The following is a 16,219-nucleotide window of genomic DNA, read 5'->3' as shown; positions in this document are numbered from 1 at the left end:
AATTAAAGATACCAGTAACAACACGAAAATTACCTAGGTGCCAGTAAGCATGTCTGAATAGTTGATTGCTTTTTACAAACAAAAATGTCTAGGTATGTGTGATGTATTGTTTGATTATTATTCTTGAAGATCTACAAACACTAAACTCTTATCTCAAGTCTCCCTAGAAGCATACGGCGAAATGCCCTGGCTAAAATAGCTGAACTCTCTGCGACGTCATCAAATGGAAATTTTGAGGGTTCAGATATTGAAAGGCTCTGTCGTGTTTCTCCTGGCAACAATAAGTTATATGGGCGCGTGAATGGAATCAACAATGATTCGCCGGGCTCGTTGGCGGGCTCTCCTATGGTACGGAAAGGGGAACGTCTCCTTATCTACAGGATACTAATGCCTAGAGCAGAACATTAGGGAATTCGAAGTGCTTCTGGCTTTGTGCAAAGCAGCTCCTTTGATCGACAATACATACAGCGCGGAGAAGCTTACCAGTCAGCTGAGCCCATACGTTCTCGAGGCGCATACACAATTGTTTGTGCAATCGCCCCTTTTTCGCGCAATTGAACCATCACCCGTCGAGGCACTGAGCTATAACCTTACCACTGCCCTTCTCTCTATTGGTACCAAACACAGACATCTACAAAAGCTCATCTCGGAAAAGTTATCGATATACCTAGACAACTGTGTACATGCCAGCGAGATCGCTACAGAAAACCGAGGAGTTAGCTCGGAGTATGCTACAGAGATTGAGGAGGCAATCCATGTTGCAACTGTAACGATATCTCTTTTGGGATTTTTAGATGCAGTAGCTTCTTTGGTCAATTTCTGGAGCGCAAAAGAGAGACTGGACTTATGTGAGCGTGTCAAGGCTATATTGTCAGAAGGATTTTTGGTGGCAGTAGAGACCGCTTTCTCGACTATTCGTAACACCCATCTTCAGAGCAGTCATGTTAAGGAGTGGAAGAGATATGTACGCCATTATGCAGCCATTGGCCGCCCGTTGGGTGCTATGCTTCTACAACGGAGTTTTATGTGGCTCCTTGTTGCAGGGTCATCGCTCCTACTTGTTGATGTCGAGAACCTCAAAGATAAAGATGTTTTGAGCGTACTAATGTCACATTTTGAGGATTTGAGACCAAACACTCCTCGCAATGAGCAAGTTGATCCTGAGACAGTTAACACATTGGCAAACATTGCTTCGAATGAAATAAGTCTTCTCGAAGATGGCGCAGATTATCTCCGGTTGGGTTCTGCTTGGCAGCAAAGACTTGCATTCTCGGTCAAAGCAAGTGCTTTAACTACCTATATGAATTGCGCAATGTTGAGCGTAACTGACGATGAAGTTGAACCTGAGACATTGATGTCCTGGCTTGAAGATACTTTGGCGGATCCTGTGCAAATGGCCGATGATACATTGGCCAATGTTGTCCTTCGATCAATGGCCTTGGTCTCCAAACTCAGTCCTCAATTAGCTCCAGAAGTCAGCCGACTTCTCCCACGATTCATCGTCCAGGGTAATCCGCAAGGGAATACAAATACGATCGCCTCTGCCTGTCTCGCATATGTTCTGAATCATCTATCCCAGGATGCCATCATAACTACCCTCTATACGTTAGGGAATGTTCTCAACTCTGGCGCAAGTCATCCGGAAAAACATAATTCTGTACCCAACGGAGATTTGGCTTTGGATGGAGCTGCACAGTCAAACCTCTATGGAAAGAACTCTAATGGAAGTTCTATATCCTTGGAGATTTTCACAGAAGAGGATACATCTACTGTATACGGCAACGTCGTACAAGCTATATGTGCTATTGCTCAGGATTGCCAGGACCCTAAAATTATTGCTTTAGCTCAATCTATGCTTTTGCAAAAGATCGACAAAATCAACCAATTAATCGATGCTCGTATTATTACGGCAGCAGCAGAATTATCATTATGTGGAGGGCCTCTAGAATTCCGATCGTTGCTCAAGCTTTATGGCAAAATCACTCATCTGGGTGTCATGAAAAACAATGAAATTATACTTCATGCTGTAAGTTCACTACGTAGACAGCAAAAGCCACACTAACTAATTCGACTTAGATAATGAAAGGCCGAAACCTCTTATCTTCTCGTTTGCAAAGAGACACTCCTTTGTATAACATATATCTTGAGAACTTACTAGAGGATATCATTAGCAAAGGCGATGTCCACCAAGGTCAGAATACACGTGAAGGCGACGTAGAAGCTGCAGCCAAAGAGATTGCGCAACTATTGCAGCCCTTGGCAATCTTTTTTTCTACTAATAATATGGCTTCCAATAACGATCTCAGCGAGGAGATGTCATCTTTAGTACGGGATGCTTGGTTCAACATTGTTGTCCATGGCTTTACTACCAATACCGAGCGCGGTCAGCTGCACCTGAAAGAATTACGTATCTTGGCGATCCATTCGAAACCCCTTGTTGCCGAGCAGCGAGGTGAGCAGGTGGAGAGTGATATTGAATTAAATACAGTATTACGTCGAGGAATCAGTCAAGACCACGAAACTACACAGAAAAAACGACTCACAGCTCTTCTTCCTAGCAGAGCTAGAGAAATCGGTGCCCTTAGTTATCGTAAAGTCATCTTTCTTCAGGCTGCCTATTTAGTTGAAACGCTACGGGCTGATGCAGGCGATTGCAGCAAAGCGCTGACCTATTTCCTTGAGCCTAGCATGCGTAGAGGTGAAATGAGCAGCACAATGGAAGCTGTCACAGCTGCTGTTATGGAAACTTATTTACGCAAATCTCTGACAGGCCTGAACCCAACCTTTTCAGCACCGCATGTTGCTAAACAACTGGCCTCAATATTTACTGGTTGTTGCTATCGAATTGAAAGAGTCCAGCAAGCTGCCATGAACTGCGCAGACAGGATAATTCGAGATGTGCCATCTGCTCTGTGTCAAAAATCCTCTTTGTTTGCACTTCTTGAAATTTTGTCACTCCTGTGGGTAAGTTGTTTAGAAGCTGAAACCGATGAGTATGGGTTGAGATCTTCCTTTACTTCTTCAAAAGGACATATAACCATCGAAATGTCTGATGATTATGGCCTCCGTCGTCGCACCCTTGATGCTTTATACAAGAAGGCTAAAGGCTGGGTAACAGCAGTGATCAATATTGCTCCTGCGAATGTGAAAGGTTTACTACAGACATACCTCTCGGAATATGATGATGAAGGAGCTTATGGTCATATCTCCCTCGGACGGTCATTTGCTTCCGAGATGGGAACGGTCATTCCAAGTATGGACCAGAGGCTTGAGGCAATCGATCGCCACGGGGAGTGTAATATCAACACGGCCTCTGATTTCATTGCTCAATATACTACAAGGCAAGAGTATCGATATGCAGAAGCTCTTCCTGACCACAATGCTGAATGGCTACGCTCCATGCATCTAGACGAACGTAGACCTTCGATCACATCGAAGACTGACAAGGATTGTGACGATGCAGTATCAGTTCTGTCCAAACTTGAAGCGCAAATCCACAAAAAGAAGCACATAGCAATTACCGAGATCCGTGATGTGCTAAGAAGAGCTGCTGCTTTACTTTGCCGAAGTGACAAAGATGAATGTGCTATCATCCGCTATCTCGTTTCCATACCCTTCGCTATTTTTACCAAGCAGTCAATTAAGCTTGGGGGTTCTTTGTGGTTTGGCGTTATCAACGAAAATCCCAGCATGGAACCTAGAATTTTGATGGAAATCGCACAACAATGGGAATTGACCTCACATCGCAAAATTGGAATTTTCAATGGCATGTTCATGTAAGTACATTCGCGGATTCATTTTCTTGCAAACTAACAGTCGATAGCCATCAAGATCCTTTCTATATAAAGGAAGAGTTCGCACCCAGCGATAGGACAGTACTGGCCAAAAAGCAACAGGCTGTCAATAATATGCTCGCCCCCCATACGCGACTTTTACAGCTCCTCAGTAGTCATTTCAATGCAACTCGTCTTGGCAGTCCTCATACCGAGAAGACATTTTTGAGAATTCTGGACTTGACACTGGATAGCTTGAAACACTCCACTGGGCACCCGCTTGCTCGAGAGATTAGATTTCAGATCGTCCTATTCGGCTTAAGAGTCCTGAGACATACCACTACTCTCGATTTACCCTCGAAATATAGATTGAAGGACAAGATCCTCTCTGCTGCCCTCAGTTGGTTCACATTTGCACCTCGCTGGTCATTTGGTGGCAACCGTCTGCAATTGAAAGCGGAAACTCGCTTGTTGAACGATGTCGTTATTGCCTTTAGAAGCGTGACTATGGCAGGCTCCAAGCCCACAGCTATGCTCCAATTGATGCAAGCAAAGGAAGAGCTTCTCCATGTATTAATAGAGAGTGAACAGATAAGATTGAATGTTTGGCTTGATCCTTTACGTCAAGGTCGTGATATCCAGGTTCCAGCTCCTGCTAAAGTTCCTAACGATGCAGCGCTACTTCCTCTTGTAAAAACTGCCTGGAACGAAAACCCGTCTTTGGCGATTCAACTTGTTTCTAGATTTCCCTCGGCAAGGCTACACCAGGACGTTCGCTTGCTTTTGCTTCAATTTCCCGACAAGGCAATATCGGAGCCTGAAGCAGTCCATATATTACTTGGCGATACTTTGCCATCTGATGTTGCATTTCAAATGAAGGTACGTGATTTGAAATAACTATTCGTCCACAGTCTGACAAAATTAGTACCTTTTATATTGGGCTCCTGTCAACCCAATATCTGCTGTTACATATTTCTTACCATCATACCGAAACCATCCCTTCATCGTTCAGTATGCTATGCGGGCATTGGAGAGTCATTCCGTTGATGTCACATTCTTTTACGTGCCACAGATAGTCCAAACCTTGCGCTATGATGACCTTGGATATGTTGAGCGATATATTGTCGAAACTGCAAAGTTCTCGCAACTTTTTGCGCATCAAATTATCTGGAACATGAAAGCCAATGCTTTCAAAGATGAAGATTCACTAATTGTAAGTTGCGCGCATGTTTCCAAAGTGCTAAACTAACGAGTCCAGCCTGATGTTGTTAAACCTACACTCGACAAGGTTACGAATCGCATGATAGAATCCTTCTCAGGTGTTGACAAAGCCTTCTATGAGCGCGAATTCACATTCTTCGACGAAGTTACTAGCATTTCAGGCAAGCTGAAGCCATACATCAAACGACCTAAGCCAGAGAAGAAGCAGAAGATTGAAGAAGAGTTGCGCAAGATCAAGGTGGAGATTGGAGTATATCTCCCCAGTAACCCTGATGGTGTGGTAATTGGCATCGATCGACAATCCGGAAAACCTCTGCAAAGTCATGCCAAAGCACCATACATGGCAACGTTCCGCATCAAGAAAAGTATAGGTGCAGACATGGAAGGGACAGATGATATGCTCGAAGAAACAAATAAAAATGGGGGCACTCCAGTGGATAATTCGATTGAGATTTGGCAATCGGCAATTTTCAAAGTTGGTGATGATTGTCGTCAAGACGTTCTCGCTCTTCAAATGATCGCTGCGTTCCGTGGAATCTTCAATAGCGTCGGCCTCGATGTCTACGTCTTCCCATATCGTGTTACTGCGACAGCACCTGGTTGTGGTGTTATTGATGTTTTACCAAACTCAATCTCGCGTGATATTCTGGGAAGAGAAGCCGTGAATGGCCTATATGATTATTTCATATCGAAATACGGAAACGAGGACTCTCTTAGGTTCCAAGAAGCGCGCGCCAACTTTGTCAAAAGTATGGCCGCCTACTCGATCATCTCTTTCTTATTGCAATTCAAGGATCGTCACAATGGTAACATTATGATTGACGATGCTGGTCATATTCTACACATTGATTTTGGATTCTGCTTTGACATCGCCCCTGGAGGTGTCAAATTTGAAAGAGCACCATTCAAGCTTACAACGGAGATGGTGGCTGTGATGGGAGGAAGCACTGAGCACCAGGCATTTAAATGGTTCGAGGAATTATGCGTAAAGGCTTACTTGGCCTCTCGTCCTTACACAGACAAGCTGTCGCAACTCGTTATGCTTATGATGGACTCTGGTCTTCCTTGCTTCAAGCCTGAATCTATTCAACACTTCAGGGATAGATTCGTGTTAGAAAAGACGGAGGCTGAGGCTGCGTTATTCATGAGAAGCTTGGTAAAGAGGAGTTATGGAAGTTATTCGACTGGAGTCTATGATCAGTTCCAGCTTCTGACTAATGGAATTCCGTACTAGAAACGTCACTGGGTTCTAGAGAAGAGAATGTATGAGTTTGAGCTGGATAGGTAGTGAGGTTTGTATTGTCATGGGGTTCGAGATATGATGTTAGGTTGAATAATCTTAGAAGAAATCAATCGTTGGCGGTTATTGTAGTGATTTTGATATTGTAAATAGACAGTCTTTTGAAAGCAGCGGGATATTGCATGGGATAGCAATCTTTAATTCTTCTTCCTCTACATACTTTTGGTACAAAATAATACTTGAGTTTTCTTGCAACCATAATACTTTACAATAATAATAATCAAACCTTCCCCACAAGCTTTGCTGATGCGATTGCGATTTACGGTGCCGTTCCGCTTCCCTGTCACATCGCTGACGTAGTGTCATTCAAACCACCAACCAAGATACATAAATACACCCAACTTCGCCGAGCCTTACACAACATCTACAGCCATCAATACAATACCAGATTTCAAATAGACTCCTCCAAAATGTCAACCCTAGCTCTTGAAGCCCTAAACGGCTTTTCCAATGCCTCAGACTATGACAAACATCGTCCAAGCTACCCACCTGAAGCAGTCTCTAAACTCCTAAAGAATCTGGGAGTGGAAAACGTGGAAGGAGCTAGAGTTATAGACGTAGGCGCTGGGACGGGAAAATTTACTACTTTGTTGGCGGAGAGGAAGGAAGGGTTTGCAATTAAGTGTGTGGAGCCGCATGATGAGATGAAGGAGGTTTTGAGGGGGAAGTTCGGGAAGGGGAATGAGGGGGCGTGGGAGGGAGGTGTGGAGATTGTTGGCGGAAGTGCGCAAAACATGGAGATTGAGGATGGTTGGGCTGATGCGGTTATTGCTTCGCAGGTGAGTTACTTTGTGGGTCAAGGATAGGGATGAGATGAGAGAATGTTTGCTAATTTGGGTTTCTGGTAGTCTTGGCATTGGTGAGTGATAGGGGATGAACTTATGGCAGAACGAAATGGTATACTGATTTGTCGCTTAAGGTTTGCTACAAAGGAGTCTTTGAAGGAGATTCATAGAGCTCTAAGACCTGGAGGGGTATTTGGAATGATCGTAAGAAGTCTTGATTCATGAAGGTGAAGCCTGAGATGCTAACATGTCCGTTTTAGTGGAATATAGAGGATTGTATGTTATAACATTGCGTCTTTCCACTTACTACTAATCACAAAACATACAGATAACTCACCACGAGATGGTCGAAAAACAACTACAGAATGGGAGCAAGTCCTGAAAGACATTGTTGAAAGTAGTGAAGATGACCTTCCACGTTTTCGTCATGGGAAATGGAAAGATGTATTTGAGGACCAATTGGATTCCACTCCCTTGCAAACCTTGAAAGATACATTCACGCAGGATCTACCAAAGTTCTCATTGCCGCTTGGAGAAGATCATGTTGAGTGGACGGTATGGTTGAGTGATGAGGCTATTTGGAATAGGTTTGGGACTTTGAGTGCTATAGCGGTGATGGAGCTTGAAAAGAAAGAACAAGTGAAGCAGAAGGTTCTTGGGTCGTTGAAGGGAATGGATGCTGAGCGTAATGAAAATGGTGAGGTTGCGTTGCATGGCAAGACATATTTCTTCTGGACCTCAAGGGTTTGAATGTCTAGTGTAGATAGATGGCCGTAGATAGCTTAAGAAGCTGCTCCATTGTTATGTTTCCACGAATTCCAATTATCGGCACACCTGTCCATAAGGCTGTGCATATAATTCCGCCGGTTTCTGCTACCTTGTCGCGTCTCATCGTCGTCTTTTGGATATCATGAATTTCGTAAAAGGATCCTTCCTGTATAGCACTCCATAACTCCCACCCAATGCTTTTCCACTATTGTGCCAATTAAGCAGATTCATCGGCCGAAATGTACATGACTAACAGACACACGGAATTAGCTGCTTATATCGAATGATGTTCAGGAAGAATCCTCACCATTGTTGCCCCGCACAAAGGCATCACCATGAACTGTCTTCTTCTTTCCATGAACCCATTCCTCGCATTTTTCTAAAGCGATGTTCATATATCCATCGACGGACTGTAATTCTCCTGCAAATGTGTAAGTTTTAGACAGGAACCGGAGGTATGGGTGGCTAGCTAACCTTTGAAGACGAGAGAATTATTGAGCTTTACAATGACTTTTGAGCCAATAATTTCTGACAGGAAGGATGAAGGATCCTTGCCTTCGCCTTGTTGTAATGCGCCGTTCTCCATATCTTTCTTCGAAATACCACTATGACTTTGATGGAATCTTATCGTTGATGGAGGAGACAATTTTGAATATATTGCAGTTCTACACAGACAATGGCAGCAAATGAAGCATCGGTATCGCTACCGGTACTTTTAGCGCATGCAGCCTCACAACGGCAACCCTCCAAAATTTCCCCGTATTTACATCTCGACCTCATTTTCATATACACTCGAAACAATCAAGACAATCACAAAAATCGCACAAATAATATCCAAATATGGCAGACCTCGATACTGGTACATCGGCGCCTCCCGTCAAGAAAAAGTTCTCTCTTTTTAAGAAGAAGTTGACCATAGCGCAAGCTCCAGAGCTTAAACCGGGGATGGACCATACCGATGCTTTTAGTCGCGCAAAAGATCTGTTTCCACTACATGCTAGGGAGAAGGAGATTAAGAGGGAAAAGAAGATCGCGAGTTTAGAGAGAAAGCGTTCATCGCAGAGCAGGGAGAAATCATCTTCAAGTCCGAGAGTAGAAAAAAGGAAGTTCTCGAATGAGGATGTGCAAGAAAAGGTAGATTTGGATAGTGAGACGGAAGATGAAGAACTGGCTAGGTATTTACTTTATGGCTTCGTAGATATGGTGTTGTGTGTATGCTGATGGGCTTAGGAAATCGTCAATATCTACACCTGATAGTCGCAAGTCGCAAACGGGATCTCCGCAGAAGAAGCGTCGTTCGCCGGGGGGGTTGATGGGTCGTTTTGCAAAAGATATACATAGTAGAAGTAGGAAGAGCGAAGAGCAGGAAGTTATTGCAAAGGGCTATATATCTGTGAGCGACAGTGACAGCGACGATGCCGCGCCTGTTACGCAGCGAATCAGCAGAAGTTCCTCTCCCATTGTGACATCGGCCGAACCAATTCCTATCATTGAGGACGAAGACGAAGATGCATTTTCCGAAGAGGAATTTCCGGAACTATTGGCAAAGGCTCGAGAAAACAAGAGACTTGCGGATCTAGCTCAAGAGAGGAGTAATGCCGAATGGGCAAATAAAAATCATGAACCGGACAGAAATGCAGTCGACGACGATGTTTTCCAAGATGACAAAAAAGCCGAACCTGTACTAGAAATATTTATCTCGTCTCGACTGGAAAACACCAAGAATTTAATTATTAGGCGGAAACTTCATCAGCGTCTACGAGAAGTTCGACAGGCTTGGTGCGGGAAACAAGAAATTGACGGAATACACATGGATAAAGAATTGAAAGATTCTATTTTACTCACCTGGAGAAATAAACGATTATTCGATTCCATGACATGCGCATCCCTTGGCCTTGACTTTAACACGAATGGCGATGTCGATACCACAGGTGAGGGTTTCAATAGTGGTAGAATACATATGGAAGCATGGACAAACGATCTCTGGGATGAATGCTGCAAGGCAGCCGAAGCTGAAGAAATCAGCGACGACGAAGAAGAAGAACCTGTTGAAGTTGTACCCGAACCAGTCAACAAGATGAGATTGATACTCAAAGCCCAATCGAAAGATATCAAGGAATTCAAAACCTATGTCAAGCCCACGACCACGATCAAGAAATTGGTAGATGGATTCAGAAGTACGAATCAGATTCCGGCGGATAAGAAAATCATCCTGAGCTTTGATGGGGATCATTTGGAGCCAGAATCTACAGTGGAAGAGGCGGATTTCGATGATATGGATACAGTGGATGTCTTAATCAGATGATGACATGACGTACTGCTTGACGACTGTTGGTGCTTTTGTTGACAACTATTGGCTCATGGAGAATGATGGTGTTTTTGGGAATTGAAAGCGTGTGTAGGTGTACTGGCTGGCAAAATATTGATACCCTGAATGAATTTACTTTCCTTGGTTCTGATATGGAGGACCTGCTACATGTTCGACTGCTGTTCTTCAATTTAATGCGAGGACTTGGTATTTGTTCCTGATTTACGTATGTAGGATATAAGCATCGGTCAAAATATAACTATGCAAATTCACAATTTTCGCGTAATTGAGCCCAGATTCATAGATTGGACAAGTGGACAGAAGAAACTCGATTGAAAGTGGAAAGAAAGATAATGGCGCCACCAGATAAGAATCTAGAGCTATCAGCTTGGGTGTCTGAAGACATGGATGCGATATTTGAGTTTGAAGTGGAATTGGTAATCGTTATATCTGAACAAATAAGTGTTTTGCCTAACGGACCGGCTCTTGCTAAAAGATCGATGCAGCTAGAGTTTAGAGCTTCGTAAGTTTGCAAACTTGCCGTTGTTGTTTTCTGCGAGCAATCTCCCGTATTCAGGTAGCATTGATTGATAGCCCAGGAAACCTGCTGCCAAGGGGAACACACGCTAAATGCGCCATAGGTTGAAGAAGTAGCGTTCGATGTAAATCCTTCACAGGTGGTGTAGTTTGATGTACATAGAGTTGCTTGAACTGATGTGATTGTGTTGGCTGATGTTGATGGGTCAACTTTACAGTGCAGAGGCTATCATACAGTCGCATACTACGTCATTTGCTGTTGGGGGGAGTATTGTCGATGCGGCTGTCAGTATTAGCGGAATGTGATAGATATTGAATGGTTGTATATACCCCAAGTTGCGTTTCTATCCGGGCATGATGGTGCTGTTGTAATAGTTGGCGTATAAGCTGACATTTGAGTCATGGAGGGATTGATCGCAGCAAGTTGGGTTGAAAGCGATTTATGATTCTGATTGAGCTGGATCGTGTCATCGGTTACATTTACTAGAACTGTTGAAAACCTGTGAGAAAACCTGCATACCTTTCCAAAGAGATTTCCTTACCATAGTCACTGAAATCTGAATCGCCGAAGGTCGCCCACTCATACACAATTCCACCCGACCAGATATCCGACATTTTTGGGCCATATATGGTGACAACTTCATCAAAGATCCGGCCGGCAATATTACTGTTATTTTCTATAGCGGGATCGCATGCATAGTCTGTGATAAATATTGGTAATGGGTAGTCGGAAAAGCTTTCGGTGAGACGAGAGCAATTCGAAGACGTGAACGTAGAGTTGTCGCACCATGAATAATCTGCCAACACCCAAAAATCAATGGCCGAGTTTCCACAAGCCATGTAATCTGCAATCAGCCGATAGGTCTCGTGTGCAGAACCGCTATCAGTTAAAACGTATCCCCCAATGGGTATAGAACGATAGCCTCTTGCTTTGATGTAACCTTTTACATTTCGTACAGCTGCTTTACAGAGTGGTGCTATATAAGTGGTACTATCTGAAAGGGAATCATCGACTAGATAGAATCTGAGTGTGTTCGTGTATGAAGCAAATGCATCCACCATATCCATATAAGCAGAGAATTTTTCATTTGTCCATGTGGGAGAACCGCTGTAGATATCCGTAGACGTGGTAGTTATGTCGATTAGTAGGTAAATGCCCTTTTCCATAAACTTGTCCATGCATTTCTTATGATCTTGACTTGGGTCGATCCCAGATACATGTAGTACATTGATCCCCAAAGATACTAATGCCTTGATACCACGTTCACAAGCTTCCCTGTTAGCCAATAAATCCAACGAATCCGACTGATAGGTAACTCCTCGAAGAAAGAATTGGGTTCCGTTTCAGTAGAAAACTTTCGATCTCTACAGAGTGTTAGTAGGCGTCCGGAAGTAATTGAAAATTGCTTTACTTTGATAGTTATCGGATCGTGGGCCGAGGAAGACATTATTGATTCTCGATGTATGGCCGTTAAACTTAGCCAGCAGTATCCATCCATACAATGATTAGGGAGCGATAGAAAACGGAGAGCATTTCACATTCTCTTATTTGAGATAACTTTCGGCTCAGCCACGCTTTGAAAGGACTGCTCTATCGTCAGGGACAAAATAACATCTCTGGGAGAATTCTTTGGACTTGTATTTTTTTTTCGTCTTTTGATAGGAGAGTAGTGTGTACTGCCCATGCATCTATTGCATCACACCAACACAAAGCATGTTGGTAGGAATTGTATCCTTGCCTAAACACCCACATCGTTCATCATTTATTTCAAGATATTGCACTCTAGATTCCTGATCAATTTCTAAGGAGACTTCCCAATCGTATCCTGAGTGAAGGTCAGGAGCCTATGTTGTTAAAACTTTGCATGAGCTTGATTGCTTTGAAAAAGCGACTTGATGGGTCATTCATATTCTGTATTTCCCGAAATATAAACAACGCGAAATAGAACGTATTATTCGCATGCCAGCCAATTGAGAATTTGATAGAAAAAAACGGCACAGTAAATGTGAGACATCCCAACGCAATTGTAACATGTATACACATTGGAGTTTTTTTGGGTTCAAAAATCTCTCTAATTTCCAGACAAACTTCTCGGGAAGCCAAGTGGCTCGCTTGCCGGTACCACTAGGTAAGGAAGTATTAATATACTGCTTTGATTCCCACCAAAGGAAACAATGATTAGATTTTTGTTGATTCTTGATCTTCTCAAACCTCTTTCTTTGCATTTTGCAATGCATGCATTTACTTATCGACGTCTGCGCAGTTTCCCGATTTAGAAAATCAATCCAGAAGAATGGATAAATTTGTTCTCGTTCATAAATAAGGTATCAACCGCTCCAGATCTGGCATCGATGCTGGCAACGGTTGCCAAATGGCCCGGCACGAATCGTAAGAGGATTGATTGCACTGACAGCGCCGACTGGAAGACCGTGTATGGGCCCCGAAAGATTTAACTTCGTGGGTGTCAAGTCTCCGGGTATATTAGCATGAAACTTGAAAGGGTCTGCCCGTCGGTCATTCGAAAAGACCCAGGGCGTGATCAAAATACCCTTTCTTTCCCGTCAAGAAAACTTAAAGGAATAAGAAACACGAATGGTCGAGTATTTTCCTGTCACCGAATGTTCCTCCAACATGAATGACTGCGATCTCAATCGACGAAGTGGAGCAATGAGTCTATTTGAAGTCCCAATACTACCGTTGAGCAACCTCAATAACTCGGACCATAGGTGGGGGCAAACCCGGATATTGACATTTCAATGCATGAAGTGTCACGAGAGGTGTCCTTCGTTCCGCTTTGATCAAACAATAGACAATGTGCAGTGTAAGTTTTCCACGAAGGCCGTCGAAACGATAGTTGAGCCATGATGTGGAAATTGAATGCGAAGAGGACGAGGTTATACCAAGTCTTTCCTCGAGCATAGAGCGCTCTTGGAGGATTCTAAGAAAGAGTACGAGCTCGGGATATTAGTATTGCTTGCAGGACCTTGCTGGCGTATGATGGGTTGATGGGTTGATGGGTTGATGGGCCAATTGTGTATTGCATGAATACCTCCCGGCAAGTACGAGTAGCTGGGATGCAAAAAATTAGTCTCACCCGGATTTTCTTTCTCCCGCCAGAATCTCGAACAATGTGGGGGTTCCGAATCAGGGGGTACGAGGGGTTGGTGAAGTGTGATTGGAGTGAAGTTGTGAGTGAAGTGTGGGTGGAGTGAATGGGGGAAAGGGAGGATTGGAAGAAGGACCGTGTGAGGTAAATGATCAAAAAAATAGCGCGGGGTCGACAGAAACTCTATTCTTCCACCAATACAAACCCTTGATTGTCGTTGACTGAAAAGGAAAACAACACAGAAATCATCGTCGTACTTTTGACTTCGGTCCAATTGCCCCACTGTTGAGCCAATCGATTATGCTCTCTTGACTGCTTTCCAAACGTTCCAATGGCTCAATAAATTTGTATATATTTGTCTGCTTCTTTCCCAATCTGTAGGTCAAACACTTCTTTCCAACTATCTCTCTCTCTTCAATCGTCCATTCTTATACTTATCCGTTCACCTCTTTGACTCACAGTTTCTCCTCATATCGACCATCATGGCTGAAGTTACAATCACAGGTTGGGATACTCGCGATGTTCGATTTCCCACTTCCCTCGACAAGACGGGCTCAGATGCTATGAACGCTGCTGGAGATTATAGTTCTGCATACTGTATTCTCAAGACCGATTCCGAGTTCTCTGGTCATGGCATGGTAAGACGATTACAACGTTTTTGTTTACTTTCAATTGCTCTGTTTGTACCTTGCTAACCAATCCTTCCTCTCGCAGACTTTCACAATCGGTCGTGGAAACGATATCGTATGTGCTGCAATCGATCATGTCGCCGATCGTCTCAAGGGACGCACCCTTTCCTCCCTCGTCTCAAATTGGGGTCAAACCTGGAGATATCTCGTTTCCGATTCGCAACTTAGATGGATTGGCCCAGAAAAGGGTGTAATTCATCTTGCCCTTGGAGCCGTCGTCAATGCTATCTGGGATTTGTGGGCAAAGACACTCAACAAGCCTGTCTGGAGAATTGTTGCAGACATGAGCCCTGAGGAATTCGTCAGCTGTATCGATTTCCGTTATATCACTGATGCTATTACACCTGAAGAGGCCATTGCTATGTTGAAGGCTGAAGAGGGAGGAAAGGCAAAGAGAATTGAAGACGCCTTAAACAACAAGGCTGTTCCTGCCTACACCACAAGTGCCGGATGGTTGGGTTATGGCAAAGATAAGATGAAGGGGCTCTTGGAGGAAACTTTGGCCAAGGGATACAGACATTTCAAGCTTAAGGTTGGAACATCTGTTGAAGATGATCGAGAACGTTTGTCAATTGCAAGAGAAGTCATTGGCTACGACAAGGGCAATATTCTTATGGTTGATGCAAACCAGGTATGTTACATCAGAGTAGTGATAATCCGTTTCCAAACTAACAATCATATAGGTCTGGTCTGTCCCTGAAGCTATCGAATATATGCAACAACTCAAAGAGTTCAAGCCATGGTTTATCGAGGAGCCCACTTCTCCTGATGATATTCTCGGTCACAAGGCTATTCGTGAAGCTCTCAAACCATATGGAATCGGTGTTGCAACTGGTGAGATGTGCCAAAACAGAGTTATCTTCAAACAACTTTTGGCTAGCGGCGCCATCGATGTCTGCCAAATTGATGCCTGCCGAATGGGAGGTGTCAATGAAGTCTTGGCTGTTCTTCTCATGGCCAAGAAGTTCGGTGTCCCAATTGTTCCACACAGTGGTGGTGTCGGACTTCCAGAGTATACTCAACATTTGAGTACCATCGACTACGTCGTAGTCAGTGGAAAGTTGAGTGTCCTCGAATATGTTGACCATCTTCATGAGCACTTCGAGCACCCATCGGTCATCAAGGGTGGTTACTACCAGACTCCATTGGAGCCAGGATACAGTGTCGAGATGAAGGCAGCAAGTATGGATCAATTTGAGTACCCAGGAAAGGATGGAGTCAGTTGGTGGAAGAGTGAAGAGGCTAAGCCTATCTTGGAGGGTATCAAGATCTAAGTTGTGTTGGCGATGGAGTTGCGAGGGGTGTCGACGACGTTAATGTTTGGTCTTCGGCAGCAGGGCAACGATGGCATCCTGTATGATTATGTTTCATCCCAATGGGGGTCGAGGGTTTTCATGTTGGGCCCTCTTCCGCAGGGCAACGATGGCATCCTGTATAACTTTTTCGTTATCCTAAAAATGTAGTATCATTATTTATATACCTATTTATTTATCTATTTACTTTACAAACTAACAACGAGCCATCGCTTTGAAAGTTCTGCCCCACTGAATTGATGAATTACGATGTAATGATAACTACCGGTACACGTCCAAGTCCTTGATCTCAACCAACTAGTTCATCCCATGGTCAGAACTCCAATTTACCCAATTCATCCTAAACTTCCTTGCGGAACAAAAACATCAAACTCCGAGCGAGGTCTTGTTCCTCTTCCTTCATCTAAAACATCACGTG

At 43.8% G+C, this 16,219-nt stretch overlaps 6 protein-coding genes across 8 annotated transcripts; 4 read left to right on the top strand and 2 right to left on the bottom strand.

The window, feature by feature from the left end:
* Positions 1-7: 7 nt before the first annotated feature.
* On the top strand, positions 8-6,530 carry Bcstt4. The gene is made up of 7 exons (XM_024690834.1): positions 8-92; positions 159-348; positions 401-2,026; positions 2,077-3,776; positions 3,824-4,652; positions 4,699-4,986; positions 5,032-6,530. Exons 1-7 carry the CDS (start codon positions 85-87, stop codon positions 6,226-6,228), a joined length of 5,838 nt encoding a protein of 1,945 aa, XP_024546604.1. The 5' UTR covers positions 8-84; the 3' UTR covers positions 6,229-6,530.
* An 86-nt stretch (positions 6,531-6,616) lies between these two features.
* BCIN_01g09490 (hypothetical protein) lies at positions 6,617-7,920 on the top strand. The gene is made up of 5 exons (XM_024690833.1): positions 6,617-7,073; positions 7,143-7,153; positions 7,214-7,283; positions 7,340-7,355; positions 7,408-7,920. Exons 1-5 carry the CDS (start codon positions 6,705-6,707, stop codon positions 7,827-7,829), a joined length of 888 nt encoding a protein of 295 aa, XP_024546603.1. The 5' UTR covers positions 6,617-6,704; the 3' UTR covers positions 7,830-7,920.
* Positions 7,921-7,926: 6 nt separating this feature from the next.
* Bclsm6 lies at positions 7,927-8,513 on the bottom strand. The gene is made up of 3 exons (XM_024690832.1): positions 8,322-8,513; positions 8,155-8,268; positions 7,927-8,096 (listed from the first exon to the last, which is right to left on the bottom strand). Exons 1-3 carry the CDS (start codon positions 8,431-8,433, stop codon positions 8,065-8,067), a joined length of 258 nt encoding a protein of 85 aa, XP_024546602.1. The 5' UTR covers positions 8,434-8,513; the 3' UTR covers positions 7,927-8,064.
* Positions 8,514-8,543: 30 nt separating this feature from the next.
* Positions 8,544-10,541, top strand: BCIN_01g09470 (hypothetical protein). The gene is made up of 2 exons (XM_024690831.1): positions 8,544-9,022; positions 9,078-10,541. Exons 1-2 carry the CDS (start codon positions 8,688-8,690, stop codon positions 10,150-10,152), a joined length of 1,410 nt encoding a protein of 469 aa, XP_024546601.1. The 5' UTR covers positions 8,544-8,687; the 3' UTR covers positions 10,153-10,541.
* Positions 10,542-10,552: 11 nt separating this feature from the next.
* On the bottom strand, positions 10,553-12,437 carry BCIN_01g09460 (hypothetical protein). Its single transcript, XM_024690830.1, has 4 exons — positions 12,105-12,437; positions 11,235-12,057; positions 11,023-11,181; positions 10,553-10,975 (listed from the first exon to the last, which is right to left on the bottom strand). The coding sequence occupies exons 2-4, from the start codon at positions 11,869-11,871 to the stop codon at positions 10,905-10,907; spliced, it is 867 nt and encodes a 288-aa protein (XP_024546600.1). The 5' UTR covers positions 11,872-12,057; positions 12,105-12,437; the 3' UTR covers positions 10,553-10,904.
* Positions 12,438-13,976: 1,539 nt separating this feature from the next.
* Bclgd1 lies at positions 13,977-16,065 on the top strand. 3 transcript variants are annotated; one of them, XM_024690829.1, is made up of 4 exons: positions 13,977-14,176; positions 14,304-14,437; positions 14,514-15,119; positions 15,172-16,065. In XM_024690829.1, exons 2-4 carry the CDS (start codon positions 14,363-14,365, stop codon positions 15,760-15,762), a joined length of 1,272 nt encoding a protein of 423 aa, XP_024546598.1. In that variant the 5' UTR covers positions 13,977-14,176; positions 14,304-14,362; the 3' UTR covers positions 15,763-16,065. The 3 variants fall into 3 exon arrangements, with proteins under 3 accessions (XP_024546598.1, XP_024546599.1, XP_001553594.1); XM_024690828.1 differs by having other exon boundaries at positions 14,261-14,437; XM_001553544.2 differs by lacking the exon at positions 13,977-14,176 and having other exon boundaries at positions 14,180-14,437.
* The last annotated feature ends 154 nt before the right edge of the window (positions 16,066-16,219 follow it).

Source organism: Botrytis cinerea, chromosome 1 (genome assembly GCF_000143535.2).
Source record: "Botrytis cinerea B05.10 chromosome 1, complete sequence".
Classification (NCBI taxonomy): domain Eukaryota; kingdom Fungi; phylum Ascomycota; class Leotiomycetes; order Helotiales; family Sclerotiniaceae; genus Botrytis; species Botrytis cinerea.
This window is presented reverse-complemented; position numbering and strand designations above follow the sequence as displayed.